The sequence below is a fragment of the Oncorhynchus mykiss genome, chromosome 3, assembly GCF_057628025.1.
Source record: "Oncorhynchus mykiss isolate SJ-2025 chromosome 3, ASM5762802v1, whole genome shotgun sequence".
NCBI lineage: Eukaryota > Metazoa > Chordata > Actinopteri > Salmoniformes > Salmonidae > Oncorhynchus > Oncorhynchus mykiss.
Genome location: NC_143024.1, coordinates 24092755 through 24112114, shown reverse-complemented (window position 1 = coordinate 24112114; position 19360 = coordinate 24092755). Strand labels below are relative to the sequence as shown.

At 41.0% G+C, this 19360-nt stretch overlaps 1 protein-coding gene across 6 annotated transcripts; it reads left to right on the top strand.

Moving 5' to 3' along the window:
- The first annotated feature begins 3759 nt into the window (after nucleotides 1-3759).
- Nucleotides 3760-12820, top strand: LOC110509853 (cell adhesion molecule CEACAM2). Of its 6 annotated transcripts, none has more exons than XM_090225897.1 (7): nucleotides 3760-4068; nucleotides 4604-4927; nucleotides 9908-10178; nucleotides 10984-11238; nucleotides 11815-11981; nucleotides 12324-12356; nucleotides 12512-12820. In XM_090225897.1, exons 2-7 carry the CDS (start codon nucleotides 4919-4921, stop codon nucleotides 12512-12514), a joined length of 738 nt encoding a protein of 245 aa, XP_090082023.1. In that variant the 5' UTR covers nucleotides 3760-4068; nucleotides 4604-4918; the 3' UTR covers nucleotides 12515-12820. The 6 variants fall into 6 exon arrangements, with proteins under 6 accessions (XP_090082023.1, XP_090082016.1, XP_090082012.1 ...); XM_090225890.1 differs by having other exon boundaries at nucleotides 12509-12820; XM_090225898.1 differs by lacking the exons at nucleotides 3760-4068; nucleotides 4604-4927 and adding exons at nucleotides 8210-8810; nucleotides 9123-9220 and having other exon boundaries at nucleotides 12509-12820.
- The last annotated feature ends 6540 nt before the right edge of the window (nucleotides 12821-19360 follow it).

Below are 19360 nucleotides of genomic sequence, written 5' to 3'. Positions count from 1 at the left end.
GGTGGTACTGGGTCGAGGACACGCACAGGAAGCCTGGTGCGGGGAGCTGCTACCGGAGGGCTGGGGTGTGGAGGTGGTACTGGAAAAACCGGACCGTGCAGGCGCACTGGAGCTCTTGAGCACCGAGCCTGCCCAACCTTACCTGGTTGAATGCTCACGGTCGCCCTGCCAGTGCGGCGAGGTGGAATAGCCCGCACTGGGCTATGCAGGCGAACCGGAGACACCGAGCGCAAGGCTGGTGCCATGTAAGCCGGCCCAAGGAGACGCACTGGGGACCAGCTGCGTAGAGCCGGCTTCATGGCATTACGGAGCTGGAATATACCGCACCGGGCTATGCACCCGCACTGGAGACACCGTGCGCACCACTGCATAACACGGTGCCTGTCCGGTCTCTCTAGCCCCCCGGTAAGCACAGGGAGTCTGCCCAGGTCTCCTACCTGGCGTAGCCATACTCCCTGTTAGCCCCCCCCCAAGAAATTTTTGGGGCTGCCTCTCAGGCTTCCATCCGCTACGTCGAGCTGCCTCCTCATATCTGCGCCTCTCAGCTTTCGCAGCCTCCAGTTCTTCCTTGGGGCGGCAATATTCTCCAGGCTGAGCCCAGGGTCCTTTACCGTCCAGTTCTTCCTCCCATGTCCATTTCTCCAGGTGGTGCAGCCTCTCCCACTGCAGCTGCTGCTGCTGCTGCTGCTGCCTCTGTTCCTTCTCCTGCTGCACCTTGGTGCGGCTACACTCCCCTGGTTTAGCCCAGGGTCCTCTCCCTTCGAGGATTTCCTCCCATGTCCAGAAATCCTTATTGCGCATCTCCTCGCGCTGCTCCTGCCTGTTGACACGCTGCTTGGTCCTTTTGTGGTGGGTGATTCTGTAACGGTTTTCTGTATGTGAAGGAGAGTCGGACCAAAATGCAGCGTGTAGATTGCGATCCATGTTTTAATGAACAAACGTAAAACACGAATCAATGCAAACACTACAAAATAAAGAACGTGATGAACGTAACGAAAACCTAAAACAGCCTATCTGGTGAAAAACACATAGACAGGAACAATCACCCACAAACACACAGTGAAACCCAGGCTACCTAAATATGGTTCCCAATCAGAGACAATGACGAACACCTGCCTCTGACTGAGAACCATATCAGGCTGAACATAGAAATAGACAAACAAGACATGAAACATAGAATACCCACTCAGATCACACCCTGACCAATCAAAACATAGAAAATACAAAGTAAACTATGGTCAGGGCGTGACAGAACTGAAAACTGCTGTTCACAAATGCTCTCCATCCAACCTCACTGAGCTCGAGCTGTTTTGCAAGGAGGAATGGGAAAAAATGTCAGTCTCTCGATGTGCAAAACTGATAGAGACATACCCCAAGCGACTTACAGCTGTATTCGCAGCCAAAGGTGGCGCTACAAAGTATTAACTTAAGGGGGCTGAATAATTTTGCACGCCCAATTTTTCCAGTTTTTGATTTGTTAAAAAAGTTTGAAATATCCAATAAATGTCGTTCCACTTCATGATTGTGTCCCACTTGTTGTTGATTCTTCACAAAAAAATACAGTTTTATATCTTTATGTTTGAAGCCTGAAATGTGTCAAGAGGTCGCAAAGTTCAAGGGGGCCGAATACTTTCGCAAGGCACTAAATTAATAATTAGCAAAAAAAACATCAAAATCTGTCTGATTAAGTTACAGTTATGTTTTTTTGCATGGGCTGTGTCTTCCTCATCTGCGGTGGCAGAGCTACAGCGATGTTTGTTAGACCATGAGACATCCCGAAAATCGATCTTCTCATGAAAACGTCTGCAGAGTCTGAATGGATCGGGCTAGAACAAGTTTCATGGTACTCGTCTGAAGTCGGGACCTGCTGATATGCCAACCTCTGTCTGTAGCGTCCGAACGGTTTGGGCTGCAAACTCATATGACCCCAACATAGAAAGCTGAGCTCTTCTGCATGGCACAGCTCCTGAAGTGCTCATTTCAGCTATGTTGATGAAAGATGTGTGCAAATACAGCTAAACACTATACTGTGTGGCATTGGATCAATCAACTAAGCAAATAGGAAGTAGTTATTCTGTTTTAAACACACAAGCCCGTCTCCAATGTGGTGATAATTGCCACCGCAACACATTTTGTGGAGTTTAACAGCTCTGGCAGTCTGTCCTGCTCCTCCTCTGGCTCCTCCTCTGGCTCCTCCTCTGTCTTACCGCTGGCTGAATGGCAGCTCTGAGGTCACAGCCATTGATTGAGTTCAGCTTGGTGATGACAACAGCACTCTCACCATAGTCAGAGTGACTCGGTATGACCAGGGGCAATTTAGCTGTAATGTGTTCAACCCAGGCCCCCAGTGTCTGATCTGGAGCGCAAAGTCACGAGCTCTGCAGGTCAGCTACTGCGTAGCATCCTAGCAATGACAAAAGCCATGGTCTTCCCAAGAAAGACTATGTAAATCAAGATTGCCTTTATTATTATGAAATTCGATCCCCGCGCTGAATTATTTTAAAGTTCAAATCAAGATATTTAATTAATTTGTGATCTATTCTGATGACTACATTTGTCATCACACAGGACCACGTGCTGACACAGACCAATCACTGACACAGACCAATCACGGGCTGGCAGACTACGAGGCTACAATTATCATTGTATCAGGAACCAAGGTAAGACCCAGATGCAGACTGTCAAAGTAACAATGTTTATTATAGCAACAGGGGCAGGCAACGACAGGTCAAGGCAGACAGGGGTCGATAATCCAGAGTAGAGGAGCAAAGGTACAGGACGGCAGACAGGCTCAGGGTCAGGTCAGGCAGAGTAGTCGGGCAGGCCGGCTCAGAGACAGGACAGGCAAGGGTCAAATCCAGGATCCTAATAAACTAAACTAAACCATGCATACTCAACAAAAATATAAACGCAACATGTAAAGTGTTGGTCCCATGTTTCATGAGCTGTAATAAAAGATCACAGAAATGTTATTGTTGCATAAAAAGCTTATTTCTTTCCAATTTTATGTACAAATTTGTTTACATACCTGTTAGTCTAGACAGTCGTGAAGAGGGCACGACAAAACCTATTCCCCCTCAGGAGACTGAAAAGATTTGGCAAGGGTCCTCAGATCTTCAAAAGGTTCTATAGCTGCAAATCTGTCAGACTGGATGCATCACTGCCTGGTTATGGCAACTGCTCGGTCTCCGACCGCAAGTCACTACAGAGCGTCGTGCAAATGGCCCAGTACATCACTGGGGCCAAGCTTCCTGCCATCCAGGACCTCTATACCAGGCGGTGTCAGAGGAAGGCCCTAAAAATTGTCAAAGACTCCAGGCATCCTGGTCATAGACTGTTCTCTCTGCTACCACACGGCAAGCGGCAGCGGAGCACCAAGTCTAGGACCAGAGGCTTCTAAATAGCTCCTACCCCAAGCCATACAACTCCTGAACACCTAATCAAATGGCTACCCAGACTAGTTGCATTGCCCCCCCCCCCCCCCACTCCCCCTCTTTTACACCGCTGCTACTCTCTCTTGTTATCAGATATGCATAGTCACTTTAATAACTCTACCTAGATGTACATTTTACCTCAACTAACATTCCTACAAATCTGGGTGTTGGTTCTAAGTGATCCTACAGTGATGTCAGTGTTTGAGAAGGAGTATAAAGCACAAACCTTTGTTATATATAATATATAATCTATTATCAGAAAATACCTAAAGACCAAAGTCTACTATCTTTATCAGTCAAAGCCTGCAAAACAATTGAGGGCAACAGGCTCAGTGAATGTAAAACCCCACAAAGCTTCCTTATTAGTCTTAGTGGAGTTGGATTGTAGTATTCTGAAAGTGGAGTTTGGTCATTTGTTCCTTCATGCAGCGATATAACTCATCAAAACCTTTTATCTCAATATTCCTTCCTCATATCAGGTTTTGATGTTACTGTAGACCACTTTTATTGAAGCCCTGTCTCTTATGCAATACTTATTTCTAGGTACAGAAGTAGTCTGAATCACAGACATTTGTTACATCAGAAGAGATGGTGGCATCTGTAGTCGTCTTTCTTACCATGGCAACACTCTCAGGTGAGACCTTATCTGCTGCACTCAATGAAATACAGCCACACATAGGTTAACCCTAAAAGCACTGACAAGGGACAATTTTAAACCCAAGGGGTGAAACATGTCATAATTTATAAACCCTTTTTGATCCTTCTGAAAATGTAGGACCATGATTTATGTGTCTACAAGGCACAATGGCTTCCACAGTGGCTTCCAAAATTGTCTTGATAAAATAATTATGTTATAATTAATTTTGGGGGCGGCAGGTAGCCTACTGGTTAGTTTTGAGGGTGGCAGGTAGCCTAGTGGTTAGAGCATTAGGCCAGTATCCAAAAGGTTGCTAGATCGAATCCCTGAGCTGACAAGGTAAAAATCTGTCGTTCTGCCCCTGAACTAGGCAGTTAACCCACTGTTCCTAGGCTGTCATTGTTAACAAGAATTTGTTCTTAACTGACTTGCCTAGTTAAATAAAAGTGCATAAGAACTCATAAAACTGTCTGGTTACAGTATTTTTGGGGGGTTTTGGAGACATGATAATCAAGCCCTGTTGTTTCCTCAGGATATTGTGCTGGTCTAGAAGTGCTTCCTCCTGGACCTGTGAATGGAACATTGGGAGGAAATGTGTTTTTCAAAACCACCATCAATCCAACGACACTTAGTGCAATCGTCTGGACTTTTGGTGATACCCCTGTCATCATTGTTGACTTTCTCAGTTCTGAAGGTCCTGTGACCGGAGAGGGATATGTTGGCAGGATCCGTCTGGACCATCGCACTGGATCTCTGGAGCTCTTGAAACTGACCATTGCTGACAATGGAGAATACAGAGTGATCCTAAGAGAGTCTGATTTTATGTATTTGTCAAATACTTCACTGAATGTCTTTGGTGAGTACCCCCTGAGTTCCAAAAGATGTCACTTCATGTTAAAGTTGAGTTGTCAACTAATGTGATTTGAATGTACTTCCATATATAAAAACAATACAAAAAAAAATAGAATGCGCTTGTTGAAATGCAGTTACTCTAGTCTTTTGATGGTGCAGTTACAATTTATGGATATCTCTTGACACTCTACTAAATACATGATCCATGGTCAGAAGCAGAGCTAGTGTGAGGGCTATGGGAGCGACCAGCGTAGGTTTCAATTCCAATTAAATTTCAGTCTATTCAAAAAGTTAACCAAACTCCAATTCAAATTTCAAATTTTACTAACTGAAAACCATACAAGATAATTGGAATTGGAAATTAAGTGTACTTCCTGAATTTACTGGAATTTAAATTGAATTTACCCCAACCCTGGTGATCACCCCAGGGACCACACACCTAGGGGCACCCTGATCCTGGAGAAAAAAACAAAATAAACAACAAAAAAACCTTTTCAACAATGTGCCAAAAACCAAAGAAAAAACATTTTTGACACTGTAAAACATGCCAATACATACAGTTGAAGTCAGAAGTTTACATGCACTTAGGTTGGAGTCATTAAAACTCGTCTTTCAACCAATCCACAAATTTCTTGTTAATTAACAAACTACAGTTTTGGCATCTACTTTGCGCAAGACACAAGTCATTTTTCCAAAAATGGTTTACAGACAGATTATTTCACTTACTTTTTTGAAAGTGGAATTGTAACACAATTCCAGTGGGTCAGAGGTTTACATACACTAAGTTTACTGTGGCATTAAACAGCTTGGAAAATTCCAGAGAATTATGTCATGGCTTTAGAAGCTTCTGATAGGCTAATTGACATAATTTGAGTCAATTGGAGGTGTACCTGTGGGTGTGTTTCAAGGCCTACCTTCAAACTCAGTGCCTCTTTGCTTGGCATCATGGGAAAATCAAAATAAATCAGCCAAGACGTCAAACAATTTTGTGTAAACCTCCACAAGTCCGGTTCAACCTTGGGAGCAATTTCCAAACGCCTGAAGGTACCACGTTCATCTGTACAAACAATAGCATGCAAGTATAAACATCAAAAGACGACGCAGCCATCATACCGCTCAGGAAGGAGACACATTTTGTATCCTAGAGATTAATGTATTTTGGTGCAAAAAGTGCAAATCAATCCCAGAACAACAGCAAAGAACCATGTGAAGATGCTAGAGGAAACAGGTACAAAAGTATCTATATCCACAGTTAAACGAGTCCTATATCAACATAACCTGAAAGGCCACTCAGCAAGGAAGAAGCCACGGCTCCAAAACCGCCATAAAAAAGATAGACTACAGTTTGCAACGGCCTTAGATCGTACTTTTTGGAGAAATGCCTTCTGGTCTGATGAAACAAAATTAGAACTGTTTGGCCATAATGACCATCAGGAGGAAAAAGGGGGAGGCTTGCAAGCCACAGAACACCATCCCAACCGTGAAGCACAGGGGTGGCAGCATCATGTTGTGGGGGTGCTTTGCTGCAGGAGGGACTGGTGCACTTCACAAAATAGATGGAATCATGAGGCTGGAAAATTATGTGGATATATTGAAGCAACATCTCAAGACATCAGTCAGGAAGTTAAAGCTTGGTCGCAAATGGGTCTTCCAAATAGACAATGACCCCAAGCATACTTCCAAGTTGTGGCAAAATGACTTAAGGACAACAAAGTCAAGGTAATGGATTGGCCATCACAAAGCCCTGACCTCAATCCTATAGAAAATTTGTGGGCAGAACTGAAAAAGCCGGTGTGAGCAAGGAGGCCTACCAACCTGACTCAGTTACACCAGCTCTATCAGGAGGAATGGGCCAAAATTCACCCAACTTATCGTGGGAAGCTTGTGGAAGGCTACCCGAAACGTTTGACCCAAGTTAAACATTTTATAGGCAGTGCTACCAAATACTAATTGAGTGTATGTAAACTTCTGACCCACTGGGAATGTGATGAAAGAAATAAAAGCTGAAATAAATAATTCTCTCTACTATTATTCTGACATTTCACCTTCTTAAAATAAAGTGCTGATCATAACTGATCTAAGAGAGGGAATTTTTACTAGGAATAAATGTCAGGAATTGTGAAAAACTGAGTTTAATTGCATTTGTCTAAGGTGTATGTAAACTTCCAACTTCAACTGTAAAACTTTATCATTAGATCCTGGAATTGGTCTGAGCTGGTGTTGCTTATTTTATAAAGCAATGTACAGCTGTCTGTCACTCTACTCCCTGGCTGCTGCCAGGACAGACCAGGATCTTCAAAAATGTCTTCAAAATGATTATTCATTTATTTAGTACGTTTTTTAGTTTACTACTGATAACGATTGAAAAAATAAATATGAACATTGAAATGGCTTGGCTAAACATTCTGTTTTCATTTAATATTATTGTCTAGTTATTTTCTGGAAAATTATTTTAATGTTGTATTGGTGCTGTATGAAGTAGACTATTAGTAGTGTTAAACTAACAAACTACTAATAGTCTACTTCATACAGCACCACTACATTGTTTCACAACCAAGAGACTGTAGGCCATTTTTGAACGTTCAGCTACTGTTATGAAGCAAGCAATGTATTAGGCTACATCATTTTCCAACATATTCCGACATGCAATTAGCGGGAAAACACTGTTCTAAAGGGCAGCTGATGCCAGCGGTTTCATGTGACAGGTGCAAATCTATTTTAGAAACTGACAATGAGTGGAAATCGAAAGATGCAACAACTAGAATGGGTTGCTAATATGACTAGACTTATAAAAAAAAGTGGCTATCTAAAACCTAATAGGGTTCTTCGGCTGTCCCCAAAGGAGAACCCTTTGAAGAACCATTTTTGTTTCCAGTTAGAACCCTTTTGGGTTCCATGTAGAAACCTTTCCACAGAGGGTTCTACATGGAACCCAAAAGGGTTCTACCTTGAATCAAAATGGGTTCTACCTGGAACCAAAAATGGTTCTCCTATGGGGATTGTGACTTTGGCTTCTAGACAATGAAATAAAGTTGATATAAAAATGTATAGAACAAGAGAGAAATGCTGGTTTCAATGATATATGAGGAAGAATTTTATAAATATTCCTCATATATCATTGAAACCAGCATTTCTCTCTTGTTCTAACGTTTCTATGGTCACATTTTGGCTACAGGCTACTTTGAAGCAAGGTAAAACATGTGTCATAATAGGCTATGAAGTAAAACTGTTTTCACACGCGATTGTAAATGTAGAAATGTTGCACAATGACTGGGATTATAAGAACACATGATCAATGAGCTGCGAGCTCTCGCTTTGCTCAAACTAGGCTTTGTATGCGGTGCGCAGTAATGCAAGTTATAAATAAGTTAGATGACAAAATAACTTACTCATTTGCTTTTATTATGATGGGACATATCAGCTATTATTTTTTTTAAAAGATTTGCTAAGGACCTGTCATGCCAAATATTGTCCCCTTACCAAATAGTTTCCCCCTCTAATTCATTGATGGGATTCGATGAGTTCTAGCTTCTGTTGCTAGGGCTGTTGCTAGAACGTCAGGTTGGTTTTCACAGCTGTTTCGCAAGGTGTTCATTATTGTAAATTGTAAGGTAACCATTGATGGTATTTATTTGTTCCACATTATTCATTGTTGTAGCCTAGGACCTACAATATATACATATATATTGAACCACAAGGGTGTACTAATGTGCTATGCCAGAAAAAAAATCATAATAGAGGACTACTGAAATGATCTTATTTCAGTGTAGATGAGGGAAGGAAGGGCAGGTTTAAATAAAAACATGACAGCCAGACAAGCCAGTGTAAGAATTAAATGGATTTCCATATGAATGGAGCGGAAATTAGCTGTCTTTGTGATTTGTAAGGTAAGTAACTTTAATGTGTCAAGCAGACTACACGTTTTCTTTGCCATTTCTGAAACGTAGCAATGTTTAAGACATGGATTTCATGTTGTAATGTTAACAAGGTACCCAAAACTAGTTTGAATTAATTGTTTCATTTTATTAGCTCAACCAAACTTGTTTAAACAGCGAAATTGTCGCGAAAATCTGCCTTGTTTGCATAGCGATGATGAAAAGAACGTCATTTAGAATGTAATGATCTAAAAAATTCAAATCATTCCACCGTTGATATAGCAACGGACGCTAATAGTTTAATTGAATCCCATTGTGACGTAGATGGGGACACTATTTGGCCGGGAGACACTATTTGGCATGACAGACCCTTCGAGAGCGCACTGCCCCGTCTGTGCTGATGAGCTCTACGCCTGTCCATGGTACTGTAACACCAGTGGTGTACATTTTTTAAGTACAAATACTTTAAAGTACTACTTTAAAGTTTTTGGGGTGTATCTGTACTTTACTTTACTATTTACTTTTTGAGAACTTTTAATTTCACTCCACTACATTCCTAAAGAAAATAATGTACTTTTTATTCCCTACATTTTCCCTGACACCCAAAAGTATGCGTTACATTTACAATGCTTAGCAGCACTTACCAAGAGAACATCCCTAGTCATCCCTACTGCCTCTGATCTGGCAGACTCACTAAACACAAATGCTTTGTTTCCAAATATGTTTGTGTATTGGAGTGTGTCCCTGGCTATCCGTAAATTAAATTGACAACAAAATTGTGCCGTCTGGTTTGCTTAATATAAGGGCGGTGAAATTATGTACTTTTACTTTTGATACTTAAGTATATTTCAGCAATTACATCTACTTTTGATACTTAAGTATATTTAAAACCAAATACTTTTAGACTTTTACTAAAGTAGTATTTTACTGTGACTTTCACTTTTACTTGAGTCATTTTCTATTAAGGTATTTTTACTTTTACTCAAGTTTGACAGTTGGGTACTTTTTCTACCACTGTGTACCATGAACATAAAACTAACTTTTTTCTCCTTTTCTTTTTTAACAAACCACAATAATTAGTATTATCTCATCTTGTATTAATTTCACAGAACCAGTATCTGGTGCTACTATCACAATTACCCCAAACCCACCAATCATCGAGGGGGGGCTCTGTCACTTTAACCTGTGATGCAGCTGGCTTCAACATCACCAGAGAGTGGATGAAGGATGGTCATCCTGTGTCTTCTGTTGACGATATCATATTATCTGAGGATAAGAGAGTGCTGTCCATAAAGAAGAGAACAGACAGTGGCGAATACCTGTGTAGAGTCAGCAACCATGTCAGCTCTGAAAATGCCAGTGACACTGTGAATGTAATCTGTAAGTACTTCCCTATAAGCCTGGGGATAAATCAAATCAAATCCAATTTTATTGGTCGCATACACATGTTAATGTAACCGATGTGAAATGGCTAGCTAGTTAGCGGTGGTGCGCGCTAATAGCATTTCGATATGTGACGTCACTCGCTCTGAGACCTTGAAGTAGTGGTTCCCCTTGCTCTGCAAGGTCCATGGCTTTTGTGGAGCGATGGGTAACGATGCTTTGTGGGTGACTGTTGTCTATGTGTGCAGAGGGTCCCTGGTTCGAGCCCAGGTAGGGGTGAGGGGACGGACGAAAGTTAAACTGTTACATTGGTGCCGTGATCCGGATCACTGGTTGCTGCGGAAAAGGAGGAGGTCAAAAGGGGGGTGAGTGTAACCGATGTGAAATAGCTAGCTAGTTAGCGGTGGTGTGCGCAAATAGTGTTTTGATCAGTGACGTCACTCGCTCTGAGACCTTGAAGTAATGGTTCCCCTTGCTCTGCAAGGGCTGCGGCTTTTGTGGAGCGATGGGTAACAATGCTTCGTGGGTGACTGTTGTCTATGTGTGCAGAGGGTCCCTGGTTCAAGCAGGGGCGAGGGGACGGACGAAAGTTAAACTGTTACACTAACCATGTGTATGCGACCAATAAAATTTGATTTGATTCGATAAATGTACCAGATAAATGTACCAAATGTACCATCAACACAAGAATATAACAATGACTGAACACACACTTTACACCAACCATTATGACTCCACCGTCACACTGATTACAAACTAATGAACTTGTAGCTATTACTAACTGGTGATCTCTGTGTTACAGATGGACCTGATGGTATGGAAATCAAGGGTCCAAATGAAATAGAAGTAGGACAGAAGTTTACATTGACCTGCTCTGCCTACTCCAACCCACCTACTAGTTACACCTGGATGCACAATGAGACAGAGATACCTGGACATTCCCCTGAGTTCACTAAAGAGAAGAGTGAATACTCTGACAGTGGGGAATACACCTGTACAGCAACAAATGATGTCACTGGAAACAAAACATCTGTGGTCCATAAACTGTCAGTAAAAGGTAAAGTTAGTAGAAGTTCTAAAGACAATATGAACATAGTAAGTAGATAACAGTTACATCTAGTCATTTAGCAGACCCTCTTATCCAGAGATACGTACAGTTAGTGCATTAAGTTAGCTATGTGGGACAACCAAATATCTCAGTCATAGTAAATAATATTTTCCTCAAAGTATCAGAAAAGTCAGTGCTAGTAGAAGAACAATGATACGTCTGAAGTTTTCCATTCCAAACTTGTTTTAAAATAGTGCCTTTTAGTTGTGTTTGCTGTGTTGTACTTGTCCCCAATGTTGAGCCAATGCATCGAGGAGGTAAGCATATGCTTTATCTCCAATCTTCTAATGAATCATGTTTTCAAACATTTGTTTTATCCATTTACATTAAAATCGTCATTTAGCAGTCGCTCTCATCCAGTGTGATTTGCAGTTTCCATGGAAGAAGGAAATGTATTCAGACAAATGACATGATATAATACAACACCACTATGACGATGCTTGATAATGTAAAATGCTTATGCAGACAAATGCAGACAAGATAACAGCAACTATACAACCACCTCTATTTGTGTATCTCATAAAGGCTCGCAACAACATGTATATGAGAACCCATCACCTGTGTATGAGAACCCATCACCTGTGTATGAGAACCCATCACCTGTGTATGAGAACCCATCACCTGTGTATGAGAATCCATCAGCTGTGCGTGACAACACACAACAAAATCAATCTCCACCTCTACCCCTGACAGTAAGTAAAACATGGTCACCCCTGGGATGTGTCTGTGCACATCTGTATTCTACTACAGTCTGACTGTAATTAACAAGATTACTTTGCTTAACAGGATGTACAGTGTTGAAAATACTGTATGCAAAGACTGTTTGCCAATTATATTATATAAGTTTAGTTTTGACTTAATGACACGTATTCAGTCTCTGGCCTTTTCATGTTATTCACTAACACATGATTGCTGTAAAAGTTTGTTTAGGACTTGAGGTTATGTATTTTGTCATGGCAACTGTTGGTGTGGCTGTTGCCTTCTGTGTACTGCAGTTGTTTACTTCTGCTTTTATCCCTAATTATGAAATGTAGGACTTCAAGAGTACCTATGATACTAGGATAATGGTAAGTTTGTTCTAGACCACATGTCACCATGTGACTGTAATACTGTAACAACAACTGATTTATGTGTTATATGTTAAATGGTATTCATGCCGTATTATAGCTGATAAATGGAAGTTAATGTTCCTTTCTTTTCTCCCTTACTTTCCTACTAGCAGTAAGAGGTCAGGAAGAGATCTCCATTCAACCACCATTCTCCAGTTCCACAATCAACACAAAGAAAACCTGATAACACCCAGTGTGGATCTGAAATGTAACGTACATAATACATTTGTGCTATGTTTGTCTGCTTTCTTGTGTAATTTCTTAACATTGAAAAGAAAACCTTGTTAATAATGAAAGTGGATAATGCATTACTGTACTGTCATTTTATAAATTAGAGCATAATTAATGCCAGTTAAATAAATAACCATATTTAAATTATGTAAAAACAGAATGACTAATAAATATTGCCTGCTATTTTCCTACTACTCTGTTGTTCTTTGTGTCAGACCAGTGATTACCAGTTTATAAGATATATACTGAACAAAACTATAAAAGCAACATGTAAACTGATGGTACAATGTTTCAGAGCTTAAATAAAAGATCCCAGAAATTGTCTGTACACAAAAAAAAAAAACTCTCAAATTTTGTGCACAAATATGTTTACTTTAGTGAGCATTTCTCTTCGTTAAGGTAACCAATCAACCTGACAGGTGTGGCATATCAAGAAGCTGATTAAACAGAATGATAATTACACAGGTGCACCTTGTGCTGGGGGACAATAAAAGGCCAGGACCTCCACATCTGTCTTCTTCCCCTGCGGGATCATCTGAGACCAGCCACTCAGACAGCTGATGAAACTGTGGGTTTGCACAACAGAAGAATTTCAGCACAAACTGTCAGAAACTGTCTCAGGGAAGCTCATCAGTGTGCTTGTCATCTTCACCAGGGACTTGACCTGACTGCAGTTAGGTGTCGTAACTGACTTCAGTGGGCAAATGCTCACCTTCGATGGCCACTGGCACGCTGGAGAAGTGCGCTCTTCATGGATGAATCCCGGTTGTACGGCATTGTGTGGGCGAGTGGCTTGCTGATGTCAACGTTGTGAACAGAGTGCCCCGTGGTGGATGTGGGGTTATGGTATGGCCTGGCATAAGCTACGGACAATGAACACAATTACATTTTATCAACGGCAATTTGAATGTATGACGAGATCCTGGAGGCCCGTCCTCGTGCCATTCACACACCATCATCACCTCATGTTTCAGCATGATAATGCACTTCCTGGAAGCTGAAAATGTCCTAGTTCTTCCATGGCCTGCATACTCACCAGACATTTCACCCATTGAGCATGTTTGGGATGCTCTGGATCGATGGGTACGACAGCGTGTTCCAGTTCCAGCCAATATCCAGAAACTTTCCTTAGCCATTGAGTGGGACCACATTCCACAGGCCACAATCAACAGCCTGATCAACTCTATGTGAAGGAAATGTGTCGCGCTGCATGAGGCAAATGGTGATCACACCTACTGGTGTTTTTTGTTGTTGATCCAAGCACCTACCTTTGTTTTTATCGTATCTGTGACCAACAGATGAATATCTGTATTCCTAGTCATGTGAAATCCATAGATTAGTACCTAATGAATTTATTTTGATTGACTGATTACTTTCTATGAACTGTAACTCAGTAAAATCTTTAAAATTGTTGCATTTTGCATTTATATTTTGTTCAGTGTACATTAGTTATACGATTCCATATTACCATAAATATATTCTCAACACTTTATAGTCATGAATACCTACAATTCTGACAATGTAGATGCATGAGGCTGTAACGGATCTCGTCCTCCTCTTCTGAGGAGGAGTAGCGAGAAGGATCGGAGGACCAATGCGCAGCGTGGTAAGTGTCCATAATGTTTAATCAAAACACAACAGAACACTGGAACAAAACAATAAACGTGAAGAAACGAAACAGTCCCGTGTGGCAACAAGCACTGACACGGAAGACAAACACCCACAACTCAAAAGTGAAACCAGGCTACCTAAGTATGATTCTCAATCAGGGACAACGATTGACAGCTGCCTCTGATTGAGAACCATACTAGGCCGAACACAGAAATCCCAATTTATAGAAAAACGAACATAGAGATTGAATTATGACCAGACTGTCTTAAAAACTTTAGTTATCAGACCTATATACAACTCAAAGTGTTTAGCCTTTCCCCAGACACTACATATAATCCCCTTTCTCAACATTAATGTAGGTGTTATGGCCTCCTAACAGTCTAGTATTTCACACATCACTGATCTGCACTTGGAGACAGATAGAGGACCTTTGGTCCCTCCATGATGGACTAGGAGCAGATCAACCTCTAGTGGCTTCACATCTCCTCTGCACTCATGACTTAGTCTGGGGCTCTGTTCGCAGTCGCTAACTGAGTTCACGGTTTAAGAAGAGAAATAAACATTAAAATCTTACATTCAGACATACTTCAAAACTATGTAAAGGGTTTATAAGTAATTTATAAGCTATGTGTATCGACCTCATATCCCAATCAGCTACTCCCTGGGGTCCACCCAAAACACAACACAAAACAGTCCTACACAGACAGAAGCAACAGCATAGATATGCTAACATTATGACATTGACCCTCATAAACCAGATACACTTGTCCTGTAGATTATTAACTTCAATCAGGCAGCAGACAATGCCTCCTCCACTGGCCAGTAGGGAGTAAGACAGGGGTCAGTGAGGGGTGAAATAGGCATTTTGAGGTGGAACTGCCCTGGTGGAATGTACCAAGATGTGTAGTAAATCTGATGTTTCAAGCTTTATATCTTATTCAGTTCCATTATCTACACTGTTATCTCCATTAATGATGTATAAAAATAGCCACATATTAAATTCAACCCTCATAATGATGAGAATGAATAGACTGTAAATGGAACATGGCTCCACAAGTGTTGCCAGTTGTTGCCAGTTTCAGTAGATACTCTGAGGTGTGTATGTCAGGGTCGCTCTCATGGTGGCGCCAAGCTCCCACATAAACCCATGTCAGGAATTAGAGAACCAGCTAACACGGGTTACCTGGACAATTTAGACCATGTGGAATTGTGCATTCCTAGTGTATACAATTACACGTTTTGTACCTACTTTGTATTCGGAAAGTATTCAGACCCCTTCCTTGACTTTTTCCACATCTTGTTACATTACAGCCTTTTTCAAAAATGGATTAACTAAAAAAAAAAATGTCCTCCTCAATCTACACACAATACCCCATAATGACAAATTGGAAACAGGTTTTTAGACATTTTGGCAAATGTATTAAAGATAAAAAAAAAAAACATTTACATAAGTATTCAGACCCTTTGCTATGAAACTTGAAAGTTGAAAGTATTGAAAGTATTGAAGGTCTGCAGTATTGAAGGTCCCCAAGAAGATAGTGGCCTCCATCATTCTTAAATGGAAGAGGTTTGGAACCACCAAGACTCTTCCTAGAGCTGGCCTAGAGTTGACCAAGAACCCGATCTCCAGAGTTCCTCTGTGGAGATGGGGGAATCTTCCAGAAGGACAACCATCTATGCAGCACTCCACCAATCAGGCCTTTATGGTAGAGTGGCCAGACGGAAACCCCTCCTCAGTAAAAGGCACATGACAGCCCGCTTTGAGTTTCCCAAATGGCACCTAAAGGACTCTCAGACCATGAGAAACAAGATTATCTGGTCTGATGAAACCAAGATTGAACACTTTGGCCTGAATGCCAAGCGTCACGTCTGGAGGAAACCTGGCACCATCCCCACTGTTTGTCAGCGTCAGGAATTGGGAGACTAGTCAGGATCAAGGGAAACGTGAACGGAGCAAAGTACAGAGAGATCCTTGATGAAAACCTGCTCCAGAGCGCTCACAACCTCAGACTGGGGCGAATGTTCACCTTCCAACAGGACAACCACACTAAGCACACAGCTAAGACAATGCAGGAGTGGCTTCAGGACAAGATTCTGAATGTCCTTGAGTGGCCCAGCCTTTTTTTTGTGTGTTTTTTTAATACATTTACAAAAAATTCTAAAAACCTGTTTTTGCTTTGTCGTTATGGGGTATTGTGTGTAGATTGATGAGGGAAAAATAACATAACAAAATGTGGAAAAAGTCAAGGTGTCTGAATACTGTCTGAATGCACTGTATGTACAATCACACGTGTTGTAAAGGATACCTACAGTATGTACAATCATGCATGTTTTGAATGACCACAAGACAGGAGTTAAAAATCTCTTGGAACTACCCATCCCGGATCCGGGAGAATTGTCATCAACTGACACTAATTAGCATAACGCAACAGACAAAAAATATTACTAGAAAATATTCATATTCATGAAATCACAAGTGAAATATAGTGAAACACAGCTTAGCCTTTTGTTAATCACACTGTCATCTCAGACTTTGAAATTATGCTTTACAGCCAAAGCAAGACAAGCATTTGTGTAAGTTTATCGATAGCCTAGCATAGCATTATGTCCAGCTAGCAGCAGGAAGCTTGGTCACGAAAATCAGAAAAGCAATCAAATTAACAGTTTACCTTTGATGATCTTTGAATGTTTTCACCGACGAGACTCCCAGTTAGACAGCAAATGTTCATTTTGTTCCATAAAGATTATTTTTATAGCCGAAATACCTCCGTTTGTTCTTCACGTTTGTTTGAGAAATCCACCGGAAACTGCGGTCACGACAACGACGAAAAATATTCCAAATTAGATCCATAATATCTACAGAAACATGGCAAACGTTTTTTATAATCAATCCTCAAGGTGTTTTTCAAATATCTATTCGATAATAGATCAACCGGGTCAGTTGGTTTCTTAGTAGGAGCGAAAGAAACAATGGCCGCATTTGTCTATTACGCACATATCATTCTGAGAGCCACCAGCTGACCACTGACCGTTGTCGCTCACGCTCATTTTTCAAAATAAAAGCCTGAAGCTATGTCTTGTGACACTAGATACATTAGGGAAGCCATATAAAAAGGAATCTGGTTGATATCCCTTTCACTGCTCAATAGGGACGCATAGGAACGCAGATGTTTCTAAATAAGAGTCACTTCCTGATTGGATTTTTCTCAGGCTTTCGCCTGCAATATAAGTTCTGTTATACTCACAGACAATATTTTTACAGTTTTGGAAACTTTAGAGTGTTTTCTATCCTAAGCTGTATATGCATATTCTATTATCTGGTCCTGAAAAATAGCCTGTTTAGTTTGGGAATGTTATTTTTCCAAAAATAGTGCCCCCTAGTTTCAAGAGGTTAACTTTGCATTTAAGGTTAACTTTGTCATACAGTATCTACGCTTTGTTTATTGTGTAAAAAATTCAAAATCAGTTTCAGTACTCTCTCAAGGGATCCTACCATCAACATTGTTTCCTGGTTTTCGGACATACTGACAAATTTTGCCCAAACCTGGCCTGTTTTCATGGTCCAATAGAGAGAGACAAGTGTCTCCTAAATAAATCAGTGGAATTTTTCTTGGTTGTTTGATGAAGGCTTTCATTTGTTCCGTATTGTGTCACCTGACCTCTGACCCCATGCATTACCGCTAGCCTTTGATCCTCCTCGAGTTGGATTGCATCACCTGACTGACCCTGCTCAAACACAACTCCCAAACAAAACCTTGTAAACCTGATAAACTGACCCCTTCTGTTGTATGAATCACTGATGTAGGTCAATCTTGACTGAAATGTGTTTAAAGGCCCAGGGCAAAAATGTGATGTTTCTGTGTTTTACATACACAAAGTGTCCAAAACATGACACCAGGTGAATCCAGGTGAAAGCTATGACACCCTAGTGATGTCACTTGCTAAATCCACTTCAATCAGGGTAGATGAAGGGGAGGATTTTTAAGCCTTGAGACAATTGAGACATGGATTGTGTGTGCCATTCATGATTTGGCAAAACAAAATACTTAAGTGCCTTTGAACTGGGTATGGTAGTAGGTGCCAGACTCACCAGTCAGAGTATGTTAAGAACTGCAATGCTGCTGGGTTTTTCATGCTCAGCAGTTTTCTGTGTGTTTCAAGAACGGTCCACCACCCAAAGGACATCCAGCCAACTTGACACAACTGTGGGATGCATTGAAGTCAACATGGGCAAGCATCGCTGTGGAACACTTTTGATAACTTGTAGAGTCCGTGCCCCAACAAATTGAGGCTGTTCTGTGGGCAAAAGGGGTGCAACTCATTATTAGGAAGGTGTATATTGCCACACTATGAGGTTGGAATAATACTGTGCAGAGGTGGGACCAAGTCATTGTTTTACAAGTCACAAGTAAGTCTCAAGTCTTAGCACTCAAGTCCCAAGTCAAGTCCCAAGTCAAGACCGTCAAGTATTGGGTCAAGTCTCAAGTCCTAAACTTTGAGTTTCGAGTCCTAAACAAGTCATAATGTGCTCTTCACCAAATGTAATACTATTTCATATTTTTAACAAGAGTAATAGTATATTACATTTACGCAAATCATGAATGCTTTTAAAAATATATATATATTTATTACTTTCCAAATAAACGTTATATTTCCATTGAAATATATGGGTAGCCATGAGAAAGACCCCCCCCCCCCACCCAATAGGGATCGACTATCAAGGATCACGTTTTTTTAGTCATCATATTTCGAGTCCACACCTCTGATACTGTGAAATTGTGAAAATGATGATAATGCCCTTTTAGTGTCAAAACAGTTTGAAAAGATCGCCTGAAATTTCAGCCTGTTTTGGTGGGATCGAGTTTTGGCCTGCCTGGTGACATCACTAGGCGGTAAATAAGTTAATAGACAAATTCGAAAGAGAGTTTCAAATATCTTTGCCAATAAGAGCAAGTGTTCAGTTCACCTCCCCACTAAGACCACTCCCAGACAGTCCTGACAGAATTCTTGCTTGAGACAGTACTCTTTCCTAAGAAGCAATTATCTTGTTTCTTTTCGACCATTTTAATTGAAACCATTAGAGTAAGGTCCCTAATTGTTAGCCAGAAATGATTTGATAT